Consider the following 13544-nt stretch of genomic DNA (forward strand, 5'->3'; position numbering starts at 1 on the left):
TTATTTTGTTTACATTTAAAACAAATATTTTTAATTAATTTACATTAATATTTAATAATAATAATGTATGTTTACTGATTTATTTTTTAAGTTTAGTAAACTTTTACACTTTTCGCTATCCTTTACCATAAGGAGATATCTGCTCCCGTGGCAGAGACCTCCCCCTATGTGTGAAAGTTACAGGTAGTAACTTTAGACTTGTAAATTAGGCTCCAATTCCTAAATTCAGAGGGGGTGGCATTCAAGCCTACACTGTTGAGTAACTTCACACCATTAAATGGCAAACAGGCAAAAGTAGTAAAGTCATTCAAAAGTGTAAGAGTAAGCTTACACGTGAATTGCTCTTGTATAATTTTGCCATTGTGAATAACCCACATTATGTTTCATTGAATAAGTGAATGAAGCAACTTCGGGTCTACTGTCTATAGGCGACACTGATAACGCTTCAAACTGGTCCCCCTTGTATTTAAGGCAGTGTCTTTCGCCTGGTTCAAAGTGCTCGCTCTTGGAAAAACAATACTTCATTCAGCATCATTATATCTGGACAATGTCACATTATGGGAAAGTATGCAAAAAGCTAAACAATAACTGGATACTGAAAAATAAAAAGCAATATAAAAGACACAGACAACAAAATATTTGCGTACACGTTTATTGACCACAATTCGGTCAGTCTGGATCAGGCCTACCGCTGAGAATGCAGTAGTTGTTACAAATATACAATATTTATTTATATGTAAAATTATATTAATCTCTCATTTACATTAAACAAGCACGTGAGGTCACAATTTTATACAAAAAGAAATCCTTAGTCATTAGGCAGGTGATGGAAGGATACAGAGGCAGTAGACAGGGCGAGTGCTTGGTTGGGTAATTGAGGATGCAATGAGCTGCACAAAGGATATTGTAGTGGCACATGCGAATACTATCACTTCACCCCTGAGACTCATAACCATCTGCAAGTCTGATTTGTACCATTGGTTGTCCAGCCATACACACATGGTCTGACGGCCATATGAAGCTAAAATCTGCGTGAATATATTTTACTAGGGGAGAATTATTTAACAAGGTACTAGACTCATAAAAACTCACAAGGGCAAAGTAGTTGAGGAGGCTGGCAGAAAAAGCGAGTTGGCTGCAGGTAAACATTTAATGGCACTGGCTGAGTTGTATATGGGGTATAGAAAGACAGAAATCGGGCTCTGCAGGTCAGGAACGAGATGCACGGACAAATGCCTTTGTGTATGTGCAATGGCGTTGCAAGAGTATCAGGAACCCTACTGCAAGTAAGAAAATCGGCCTTTGACCCCTAAATGGGAAGCAAAAGTAAACGGTGCAATGGATGCCATGCATCCCATGCACTGATGCCACTGCACCTGCCGCACTAATGATAGATATACCTTTGTGTGTGTGGTGTCGATAAAGAACATAAGTAAAGCCATCAGGGTGGAGCTGCACGAGCAGAACTCTGCCCTCCTGGTACCCCACCACAATGTCAGCATTATGTTGCAGATCAAGTAGGAAGTAAAAGTAGGAAATAAAAACAAGCCCTTGCCAGTTATCAAGAGATAGCCAGTTTGGAAGAAAACATACAACCCCATGTTCCCCTTCCGCACTGGGTGTTCCACCTCCCGGTCAGGAAGAGAATTGTCGGTGTTCTTGGGGACTCGAATCGAGACCCTGTGTCGGTAATGTACAGGTGTACCTAGTGCAGCCGTGTGTGCTCGTCCACATTGTGTGCTAAGAATCAGTTCCTCGTCAAGCGTCTTCCACCTGTGTTCTGCAGCACTTGGTTAACAGCCTGCAAAGTAGATAAGCTGGGGAAGGCAACCCCCTCTCCAGGTCGACTTCCCAAAACGAGGTACAGATTTGGCCACTTAGTGAGCTCTACTTTGATAACCAGGAAAATGCAAGATGTGTGTATGAAACCGAGAAAGCACCAGAACTAGTCTTTGAATCCCACAATTATTGTTTTAAATATTTGATATTCAGTTTTGTCTGCACTTGAGTGAATGTCTGAAGACGACAACGGAACGTTTGCATGCTCACATTCCCTGATGTAAAATATTTTCCCGCCCCTGCAAAAGGCTGTTCCTCGCGAGTGGAAAGTGCATTGTTGTGGAATGTGTATGGTTCGTTTTTAAGGTATGGCACAAAAATGATGGGGAAAGCGAGCATTTTTGCATTTATCTGCCAGGTCTGAGGAATAAGTCAATAACCCTCTTTCGAACGAATGAGCTGGTCGCTGCTGGGCAGCACACTGGAGAGCACTGTCAGTGGGACACACATAACTTAAAATATATTACAATGCGGCGGGCACTCAAGAGAGCTTCAGAGGAAGAGACAGTAAATACTACTACGTCAAAAAGGGTTTAAAACGTGTCAGTAGCACAGACGAGTGCTTGGAAGAACAGTTCCGACGTCCCGGTGGTTGCGCGGTCATCCAGCACAGCAGACAGTAGGTGGCGATGTCACAGCCCCACTTCTCAGCTCTGGAAGTTCAGGGTGCTCAGGTGGCGCAGGGCATCCGTCTCCCCCTGCGCCTCGCACTGGCACTCTTCCACCAGCGTCACCACCTCCTCCTGTCCCAGCACCTCATTCTCGCAGTGCAGGGGGACGGTGATTTTGCGGATGCGGCTGGGGGCGCAGCCTGAGCACGGCCGGGACGCGCCCGTCAGAGTGCCCGGGACGTAGAAGGAGCTGCACTGGCCAAAGCAGAATCGGTTTTGGATCTTGATGGGAGCACAGCTCTCTCTGGAGATAGTCTGTCAAGGGAAAAAGATACCAAAATGAAGTGAGCATGTGAGTCTGCGACTATATGGTAAACAGAGCTGGTGTGATAGTATCCTCTCAATCGTCTAAAATTCATACCCAAAGCTCTTTACATGGCACTTTTAGATCCAGATATTATAGGAGAATCAAACTCTCAAACAAGCATGGAAACTCAAATCTGTGACCCCAAAGTTCTCTTCGGAAACCAGAGTTGGCGGATTAACCATCTGATCTACCCCAGACCTGCAAAGATATCCCATGCACCCTATTAATTATGCTTTGGAGGTGTGCGGTGAAGAGTTACCTAAGATCCCCTTGCCACGCACTAGCTGTTGAACAGTTCTGTATGCTTCTTTACAATCTGGTTCTTTTTTGCTTTCACCACAAGTACAAGGCTGCACGTGTCGATATGCAAAGAAAAAGTAACACTAGATGAGCACCTCTCATCTGACTTGTATCTACTTGACATGGATAAGAAGGGTGAGCCACCGACGCCTATCAAGGCAGGACTTTAGATGGTTGACTGGATGGGCCCACATGGCCTTAGATCTGCTGCGGACTGAGAGAAATAATCACACTTGACATCTCGGGTTGGTTGGACGAGCTACTCACACCTAACGAGCGACGGTGTGAGATATGTGTACTGAGAGAGCTACTCACACTTACTTGAAAAGGAACCGGCTGCAATATCTGCTCGCACCTGACAGAGCACAGCCTGGCATACCCGGATTCAATGAGCTACTCACACCAGGCACAGCCTGACATCCACAGATGGAATCAGCTACACAGACTGACACAGGAAACCTTGAGATCAGTAAACGGAGTGAAGTATTTACACCTGATGTGAAATATCTTGGCGAATCTGGATTTGGAGAGTTACAAAAAAACAAACACGAGACAGCTTGAGATCCACAGACTGGTTGAGCTACTCAGGGGCATATTTAAGCAAACGCCACTTTCCCTGCACCCCTTATCTCCCCCTACTGCCACCATGTGTGCGCCATATCTAAGATACAGTGCACCATGGCGCAGTGTAGGGAACAATAGCGTTTTTATCTACGCTATTGATGAACTCTGCAGGAGTAGGGCCAATAGGGGCCCATTATAAATAATGGAAGCCTCTTTTTAACGCCTGCTCTGAGCAGGCATTGAGAGCGCCAAAAAAATGATGCAAGGAAATCTGTTAGATTTTCCTGTGCCATTTTTTCGGCCCCCCAAATGGGGGAATGCCCCCTTTGCATACATTATGCCTGGCGCAGGCACAATGTAGCACAAAGGGTTACAAAGTGGCACAATGCATGCAGTATGCCACTTTGTAAATATGGTGCAAAGACCTTGGCCTCGTTGGGCCACATTACCATTAAAAAAATGATGCCAATATGGCGCAAGGTGGCGCGAGGGGCTCATAAATATGCATCTCAGAGTCTCAGACACAATACAGGAGGGCCTCCATGTGTGAAAAGGGTGATTTACTCTTGCCTGATACATAGGGCCAGATTTAGAAGCAACTGGCACAGCACGGTGCAGTGCCAAAATCAACAGCACTGCGCTGCACCAGTTTTCAAACGCAGGGCTATGGGTATTGACAAGAGTACGGCGCAGCCCTGAGTTCCCCATGCGCTAGCGCTAAATTAAGCTGCCAACGCAGGCATCATACCCACCATAGTGCAAGGGTGTATGTGCTGAGGGGAGTGATTGTTTATGTGCAGGAAGGTGTCCTTTCCTGCACATAAACAATCTACAATGGCGATTTGGCACATCTATGTGTCCTGCAGAACCACAGATCCAAAGCAACTTTCATACAAATAAAAAGCATATGGGAGACAGACAGCCTTGAAGAATGAACACCGAAATACAGCAGAACTTGAAGGAAACTGAGGGAGGCAGAGAAGAGGGGCCCGCAGATACACATTAATTCACTTCACTTTTTTTGATAGGCTAGCTTTAAAACCGTTCCATACATTGACTGACAGGACAGAATCACTGATGGCCGGTTTGGGATGTGTTAGAAAATATGAAAACATAATAGCTTCTAGAAGGAAACGTGTAATCACGTGGCGACAGAACAGCTTGGTTATAACAGGAAAAAAGAAGTGGCAGGAGTAAGAGAAAAGAACTAGGGGCATAATAAAAATGGAGGCTTGTGTGTAAAGTAGGGTCTGCTTTAAAAAGCTCCAGGCCTTGCAGGATTTGGCAGGTCAGTAAACTTTTAGAGGCAACATTTGTAAAGAGTATTACAAAAAAGAAAACTACGGCCCAGGGTTTTCATTCAACAAGGGAGTGTAGCATAAAAGAACATCATAATTGGATTGATTAAATGAACAGAAGAAAAAAGATGAGAAAGTGGAGGTGGGTCAAATAATGGGAGACCTACTTAAAGAAAATGTTACAGGGCTTGACTGGAAAGGGAGATTTACAGAGGGTTGGGGTCAAAATGACTAAAAACAACAAAATAAGAGCAGGATATTCAGAGCAGTGGTAAAAAAGAATGAGCAGCAGAGGAGACGAATCCTGATATTTAAGTGCCGCAGCTACCGCTGGGCCCAGTGCTTATTTCACTCACCTGCGTGAAGGGTATGGCCTTGCAGGAGGATTTGGAGATGTCGCTTTGGGTAAGAGGGAGTACAGTCTGTGCACGGTTGCCTCTTTGGATCACCCGCCGCCACACATCCGGGGCATTTTTCTTCTCACTTTGCAGCTCTTCCACCTTTGCCGGGGAAAACAACCTCCCTATAGAACCCAGGACCTGGCCAGGTGCAGCTGCCCTGCTCGGGATAAGGAACGGTGACCGGAAGGCTGTACCTGGACCCGCTCGACGAAGGACAGAAGGCAGGCCCAACGATGGGGAGGGAAGGTCGGCCCTGGCCCTCCTGAAGAGCAGTGACTCTGCAAAGGCACCAGGTAGCACCTGCACCACGCGGACATTCCCCCGCACTGGCTCCACGTTCTCAGCTGCTGCTTCGATGTCCACACCCAAGCTAGATGTGGACGCTTCCTCTTCTTCATACTCAGGCCGTGGGATTCCAGGAAACCCCAGAACTGTGGGGTATGAGACCGCCAGAAGAACCACAGCTCGAAACATCAGCATCTTCTCTTCTATACAAAGTAAGAAACGTTTTCCAAAAAATCAGAAGCTGTCGAAAGCGCCAAACTAGCCTGCGTCGAAGTTTCAGCTTTATTTGATCGATAACATATAATTGTCCAAGGTTATGACCTGATAACCCTGCAGTCAGCTCTGCTCTGAGTGGGAAGCTACCCATATATATACTACGGAACTTCCATAGCTAATGTGAATGGGAGGGGCTGCTCAGGGTATTAGCACATCTTTAGCGATTGCCCGGCTTCTGAACAAGGGGTGTGAAAGACCCTAATTAAATCTACATTCCAAAGGCCAAAGGACAACAGCTGAAGTGGATGCTAATGTTGGCTGGAGGCTGGCGGGCTAGACTGGGATGTGTATTGGACCTGGCTGAGAAGAAAGGAGCTATTTTATGGGGCCCAAGTCAATGACTTGTGTACAAATCCCATGTTTGAAGAGTTATCTGAGCGGCGGCGCATCCTTGGCATTAAAGGAGCAGCGACTTTACAATGCAGGGCATCTTTAGTCTGCAACAGACACACACAGCTCTGTCAGCACTTTGGCATCAACCCTGTCCCGCTGACCCTAATATAAACTCCATACTGACAACCATAGACGGCTCTGTCAATGCACTTAAATTCCTTCTAGGAGCAACCAGTATCATCTGAAGAATCTTTGTGGCCCTGGGCCAGACAGTTTTTGGGGCCTCCGTTCAGAATAACTTTCTAAACGTTTTTTTCCTACATAAACCAAACAAACTAAAATGAAATCTTTAAACAATCTGAAGTTATAGTTAAAGGTTTTATTTACAAATTATCTACTACCTTCAAATTATTATAAGTAGCGAACCTCCTTACACACTCCTTTTAGCTCGCAAACGAGGCAGAATGATAACTTGCCGCTCTACCACGCACAGTGTTGTGACAAATGATGTAATTTGAGAAGTTACAAGTGTTGATATGAATGCAATGATGTCACATGCATAAGTGATGCAATATGCAGCTGAATAATCAGTGCTTGGAGAAGACATGAGTTATAGTTAATGCAGTGTGGTGAGTGAGGTGACAAGACTGTTTAGAGGTGCATGAGTTGTAGTAATTTGAAGGTGCTGTGTAAATTATAAATTGAAGTTATATACAATTTTTAATGTTTGTGTTTTTTAAGTTGGCTTTGTGTGGAAAGAATAAATAAAGTATTTCTAACTAATTATCCTAAACCTTTGTGTTTTCATTGTAAGTTATACAGTACAGTGAAGGAGTGTGTTGTAGAGTCTAGAGTGAAGTGGTGTACCTTGGAGTAGTGGAATAAGGTGGCGTATTGTGTCACAGAGTAGAGTAGAGTAATGTGGGGTCCACTGCCATACAAATATTTGCGCACAGAGTTGTATAGTGGGCTAGAGTATTGTAGAGCAGAATAGAGTTGAGTGTTTTACAGTGGCATGCAGTATAGTACAGTGTAGTACAATGTAGTTTAGGAGTATAGCCAAGAGTAAAGGTTTGAAGAATGGCATACAGTGTAGTATAGTGTTGCAAAGTGTGGGTGTATAGATTACTGTAGTGTGTGAAACAGTGGAGAAGCAAAGAGTGGATTGTTGTACAGCAGGGTAAAGTGAGCTAAAGTTTTGTACACTGGAGTAGAGTCAAATGGAGTGGTGTAACATAGTGTTAAGTAAAGTATAATAGAGTGCATTGGTGTGTCAGAGTGCAGTAGCATGGAGTGCAGTGTAGTGGTGTAGCGTAGGTAGTAAGCTGAAATAAACTGGAGTGGGGCTCGTACAGTAGAGTCGAGCGCTGTGTCAGAGCATAGAAAAGTGTTGCATAGTGGAATAGAATGTTATACAATGGAGTGTACAGGCACGGAGTTGAGTATAGATTTGGACTGTGAAATTTGCAGGGATAGAGTGGAGTAGAGGGGAGTAGAGCACCATAAACTATAGTAGCATTTTGTAGAGTGGAGTTATATAGAGTACAGGAGAGTGTTGTACAGTGGAGTGGCGTAAAGTGGATTACCGTAAAGTGGAGTAGCAGACAGTTGAACAGCATACAGTGGAATATCGTTCAGTGGAGTGGAGAAGAGTGGAGTGGCACAGAGTGGAAAAGTATATAGAGGAGTGGTGTACAACGGAGTGGCATAGAGTGGAGCAGAGTATTTTGGATTAGTGTTGAGTGGAGTGAGGCAGCATAGAGTGACGAAACTGTTATAAATTGGAGTGACATCTGATACTGTAAAGTGGAGTGTTGTGTCGTAGAGTGTTAGAAACTATCGTAGAGTAGAGTAAAGTGTTGTACAATAGAGTGTACGGGCATTGAATCAAGTATAAATTTGGACAGTAGAGTGTATGGGGATAGAGTGGAGTACAGTCTACTACAGTGGGCTAGAGTGTAGTAGAGTTTTGTAGAATGAGTTATATAGGGTGGTGCAGGGTACATCACAGTGGAGTAACGTACAGTGGAGTGGAGTGGTGTAGAGTGTAATTGCTTATAGTGTAGTGGCCTATAGTGGAGTGGTATAGAATGGAGTGGTGTAGAATGGAGTTGCGTAGAGTGTCGTAGCATACATTGGAATGGTGTACAGTGTAGTGACGACCAATGGATAACGTAGAATGGAGTGGTATACAGTGGAGTGGTGTAGAATAGAATACCATGCAGTAGAGTGGCGAACAATGAAGTTGTGTACAGTGTAATAGCGTACCGTGGAGTGTTGTATAGTGGAGTGACATAGACGTTGGTGGAGTACAGTGGAGTGGTGTAGAGTGGAATAGCATACAGTTGAGTGGCATCAAATGGAAAGTTGTAGAATGGAGTGGTATACACTGGAGTGGAGTAGAGTTGCGTACAATGTAGTGGAATACAGTGAAATAGCATACAATGAAGTGTTGTACACTGGAGTGGCATACAGTGGAATAGCACTGAGTGGTGTGCCGTACAGTGGAAAGGCATAGAGTGAAATAGCGTAGAGTGAAGTAGCGTATAGTGGAGTAGTGTACAGTGGAGTGGCGGACACTGTAGTGGGATAGAGTGGAGTTGCGTACAGTGTAATCGCATAGAGTGGATTGGCATATAGTGGAGTTGTGTACAGTGTAACAGAGTAGAATTGAGTGGCATAGCGTGTAATAGCGTACAGTGGAGCGGTGTACAGTAGAGAGTTGAAGACTGGAGTGATGTACCGTTGAGTAGAGTCGGGTAAAGTATAACAGCATACAGTGGAGTGGTGTAAATTGGAGTGGCGTCCAATGAAATAGCGTAGAACAAACGTGTTTAGAGTGGTGTGCCATACACTGCAGTGGTCTAGAGTGGAGTAGCATACAGTGGAAAGGCATACCGTGGAATTGCGTAGAGTGGAGTGGCATACAATGGAATTGCGTAGAGTGGAATAGTGTACAGTGGAGTACCGTCCAGGGAATGACAAACTGGAGTGGCTTAGAGTGGAGGCGCGTAGAGTGTAATGGGGTACAGTGAAGTTGCGTACAGTGTGATAGCTTAGAATGGAGTGCCGTAGAGTGGGGTCTTGTACTGTGGAGAGGAGTAGATTGACGTAGAGTGGCATAGAGTGGAATAGCATACCGGAATGTTGTACAGTGGTGTGGTATTGACTGGGGTGGCACTGAGTGGAGTAGTGTCCACTGGAGTAGTGTATATCAGAACACCATATAGTGGACTGGTGATTAGTGCAGTGGTGTACAGTGGAGTGTCGTACGAATGTATGTGAAATATAGCAGCAATGTAGATTACAGTGTGCAGAGTAACGCAATATAGTGAATTGTGCTGCCTTGCATTTCTCCAGGTTTACCAATCAACGCAGGACCATGCATGGTGGCCTTATGTTCATTAATAAGTTGGACTTAAGTATTGTATTGCTCATGGGATACCATGCGTCACGCAAAGGTACTGCAATACAATAATACAGCTGGGCCTTAGTTATAGTTTGGGCAACAGTATACAGTGGTAACGTTGCAATATACTGTTGTACATGGTGATGACAAACCAGTATATAACTGGGTAATAGCTGTGTTTAGAAAATGAAAAGGCAGCCATATTGTTTTTACTACTTTGTCAGTGTTCTGTGTTAAAGCCTTAGATATAGGTGAGTAGTAGATTTTATTTTAGTTCTCTACCTATTATCACTTTATTAAAGTGGTAATAGGTGGGGTAATTTATTTATATTTAGTTAAAATACTTTTAAATCAGTTTCAGAGTACTGTGCTAGTACCAGTAAGTACCACATTTTGATGGTATTCCGTAGATTTTTTGTTACATAATGAAATATGTAAAACATTGTAAATAGACGATATAACACTATATTTGTGAAATATAGGCCCTCACTACAACCCTGGAGGTCAAAGACAGCCAGGGCTGTTCCGTCGGAAGCAACGCCAACAGGCTGGCAGTGCATTCCTTGGGATTATACCGCCGCGGTCGCACCGCCGGGACCGGCGCGCCGTTCCTGGCGGTTTACCGCCACGTTGGTCCCGGCGGTTGTAATCCAGCGCTGCCCAGGGGATTACGAGTCCCCCTCCTGCCAACCTTTTCATGGCGGTAGGAACCGAAATGAAAAGGCTGGCGGAAAGGGGAGTCGCGGGGCCCATGGGGGGCCCTGCACTGCCCATGTCTTTAGCATGGGCAGTGCAGCGGCCCCCTGCCACGGCCCCATGGAGCTTTTCACTGTCTGCATAGCAGACAGTGAAAAGCGTGATGGGTGCAACTGCACTCGTCGCACCACCGCAACACCGCCGGCCCATTTGGAGCCGGCTCCCGTGTTGCAGCCGGCATTCCCGCTGGGCCCGCGGGCAGAAACTTGGTTTCCGCATGCCGGCCCAGCGGGGATCTAGTTATGGCCACCGTGGGAATGCGGCCACATTGGCGGCCGCACAACGGTTCCAACTTGGCGGGCAGCGATTGCCGCCCGCCCATGTTGTAATGAGGGCCACTGTGTATTACAATATTTTTTTTAATTTTCTGAGATATTTATTTTTTTCTATTTTTTTAAATTACTGCAGTACTTCCTAGGTAGTATCACAGTACTCTGTGACATTTACAAAAAATATATCGTATTGTATTGTAATAGTATTTATATAGCGCTTACTACCCCTGATGAGGCATCGAAGCGCTTTTCGGCGGGTAGCACACTACTTCGGAACCCAACAAGAATTAGTGATGGATTAGTATCGGGAAATATGAGTACAGTTTTAGTATTATTATGAGTTAATTTGAGCTGCGGACATGAGAGTTTGTTAGTTAGATTGACTGGAGTAATGGAGGGGTAGAGGAGGAAAGAATCTAGAAGTGTTAATTGGGAGTATATGGTAATAGGATTTAGGCTTGGGATGAGTAAAGGGGGATAGAGGAGGGAAGAGTCTGTGGAAGGGGTTAGGGAGATCATAGTAGCAGGGTGAGATAAATGAGGGCGATTTTAGTTGGGTTGTTTGGGAGGTCATGGTAGTAAATTGAGGTTTGGTGAGTTAGATGTGGAAGCAGAAGGAAGAGCTTAGGCAGAGTTATTGAGGAGATGAAAGTAGTAGAATAGATTTGGGATAAGTCAGAGTGGGAATGGAGGATAGATTGATAGAGACATGACATGATGATGGGTAGATAAGTGTGTTATAAGATGAGAGCAGGGATTCATAGATATCTAGTATAACAACCCACCCAGGAGCCATGCAATGATACACGATCATGCCAAGCACAGAACAACACACACACACACACATAAATATATATATATATATATATATATATATATATATATATATATATATATATACATATATATACATATACACACACACACACACACATCCATACACACACATATATGCACACATATATGTACATACAATACATATTTAGAACCATGGGTAAATATACTTAGTTAAAATGGTTTAAAGAGTGTGTGTATATTTTATTGTTATGACATAGTAGCGATACATATTTTCTAAAGAACTATACATAGCTAGAAATATACACATAATCAGAAAAAATATTTATCAACATAGGCATATGCAGTCCATAGTTGTTTGAATATGGTGGTTATGAAGGAAAGAGCAAACTCTTGAGTAGTTTTCGGAAGACAAGAAAGTTATCTGTGGCTCTTATAGTTGGGGGTAATGAATTCCATAGTTTGGCTGCTTGAACGGAGAAGGATGTACCACCTATAGTTTTTTTTTTTGTATGGTGGTGTTCTAAGGCGGGGTGCCAATCTTGAGCGGAGGTTTCTTTGTTGGATGTATTTGGTTATTTTGTTTCTGATAAAAAGCGGTCCTGTTCCATGTATAGCTTTGTGGGTGATACAAAGCAGCTTGAAAGTGCATCTTTTGGCAACGGGTAACCAGTGTAGTGCTCTCAAGGCAGGGGAGATGTGGGCTTGCGGCTTTACATGTAATAGTAGCCTGGCAGCGGAGTTCTGAATACGTTGTAGTTTTTTCATAATAGATGGAGATGATCCATGGTAGAGGCCATTGGCATAATCCAGTTTGGATAGTACAAGCGAGATAGTAGCTTGCACCTTGTGTGGAAATCCGAGGTGGGGGAAGATGTGTTGTAGAGTCTTCAAGGTGATGAAGCTTGTTCGTGCTAATTTGTCCACTTGGGCATTCATAGTTAACTTGTAATCCATGGTGATTCCAAGGTATTTAACTTCCTTGTATAATTGAGTAGGTGGTCCGAGATCGTCAGGCCAGATGCACAGAGGGTCATAACTTTTCCAGTCACCACATATGAGTATTTCTGTTTGGGAGGTACTTAGTTTGAGATGGCTCCAGGTCATCCACTGATGAACGGCTCTGAGGCAGCTGAAGACTTCTGAGTTTTCAATGTTTTTGGGGCATTCTAATTTAAGTAGTATTTGTGTGTCATATGCATAGTTGTAGCATGTGAGATGAAAATCATTGATCAGTTCTGGTAATGATATCATGTAGATGCTGAAAAGCAAAGGTGAGATGATTGATCCTTGGGGGACCCCTGCTTTTGTGAGGTAGGGTTTGGACGAGAAGGGGGGCGAGTAGATGAAATTAGATCTTTTTTGAAGATAGGAAGTAATCCAGACAAGAGCAGTCCCTTGTATGCCGGCTTCGTGGAGTCTTTGAATTAGGGTGTCATGGTCAACCGTATCAAAGGCAGCCGAGAGGTCCAAGAGAAGTAGTGCAGCAACTCCATTGCGTCGACTGTGTTTTTAAGATCATCCCAGATTGCTATGAGTGACAATTCAGTGCCTCTTCCTGGGCGGAATCCAGTTTGGAAGTCTGAAAGTATAGAAATGTCTTCAATGAATTGTGACATCTGGGCGAATGCTGCTCTCTCTCTATCAGTTTGCCCAGGAAAGGTCCATTTGTGATTGGTCTGTAGTTGTTGGGGTCCTGCGGGTCTAGGTTTGTTTTCTTTAATAATGGTCGTATGTATGCCTTTTTCAGGTCTACAGGAAAAGTTCCTGTAGTTAAAGAGTTTTTAATGATTCTTCTTACAGGTGTGGCAGCAGAAGTAGATTAAAGAATGTTCTTGAAGATGTGTGGTGGGCAAGGGTCAGAAGGGCAACTGGAAGGCTTGCTTTGACCAAATCCATAAATTCACATTGGGATATTTGTTTGAAGGACTGTAGAGGCTGGGTTAGTTTATTCTTAGAGGGTATTTTAGGAAATGGGTTGGTGCTGATGGTTTTCTTCTGTCTTAAATAGGAATCCAATGTGTCTGCCTTGGTTGTG

At 44.1% G+C, this 13544-nt stretch overlaps 1 protein-coding gene across 1 annotated transcript; it reads right to left on the minus strand.

The window, feature by feature from the left end:
- Positions 1-672: 672 nt before the first annotated feature.
- DAND5 (DAN domain BMP antagonist family member 5) lies at positions 673-5992 on the minus strand. Its single transcript, XM_069231960.1, has 2 exons — positions 5336-5992; positions 673-2765 (listed from the first exon to the last, which is right to left on the minus strand). Exons 1-2 carry the CDS (start codon positions 5858-5860, stop codon positions 2487-2489), a joined length of 804 nt encoding a protein of 267 aa, XP_069088061.1. The 5' UTR covers positions 5861-5992; the 3' UTR covers positions 673-2486.
- Positions 5993-13544: the final 7552 nt, after the last annotated feature.

The sequence above is a fragment of the Pleurodeles waltl genome, chromosome 4_2 (genome assembly GCF_031143425.1).
Source record: "Pleurodeles waltl isolate 20211129_DDA chromosome 4_2, aPleWal1.hap1.20221129, whole genome shotgun sequence".
Taxonomy (NCBI): domain Eukaryota; kingdom Metazoa; phylum Chordata; class Amphibia; order Caudata; family Salamandridae; genus Pleurodeles; species Pleurodeles waltl.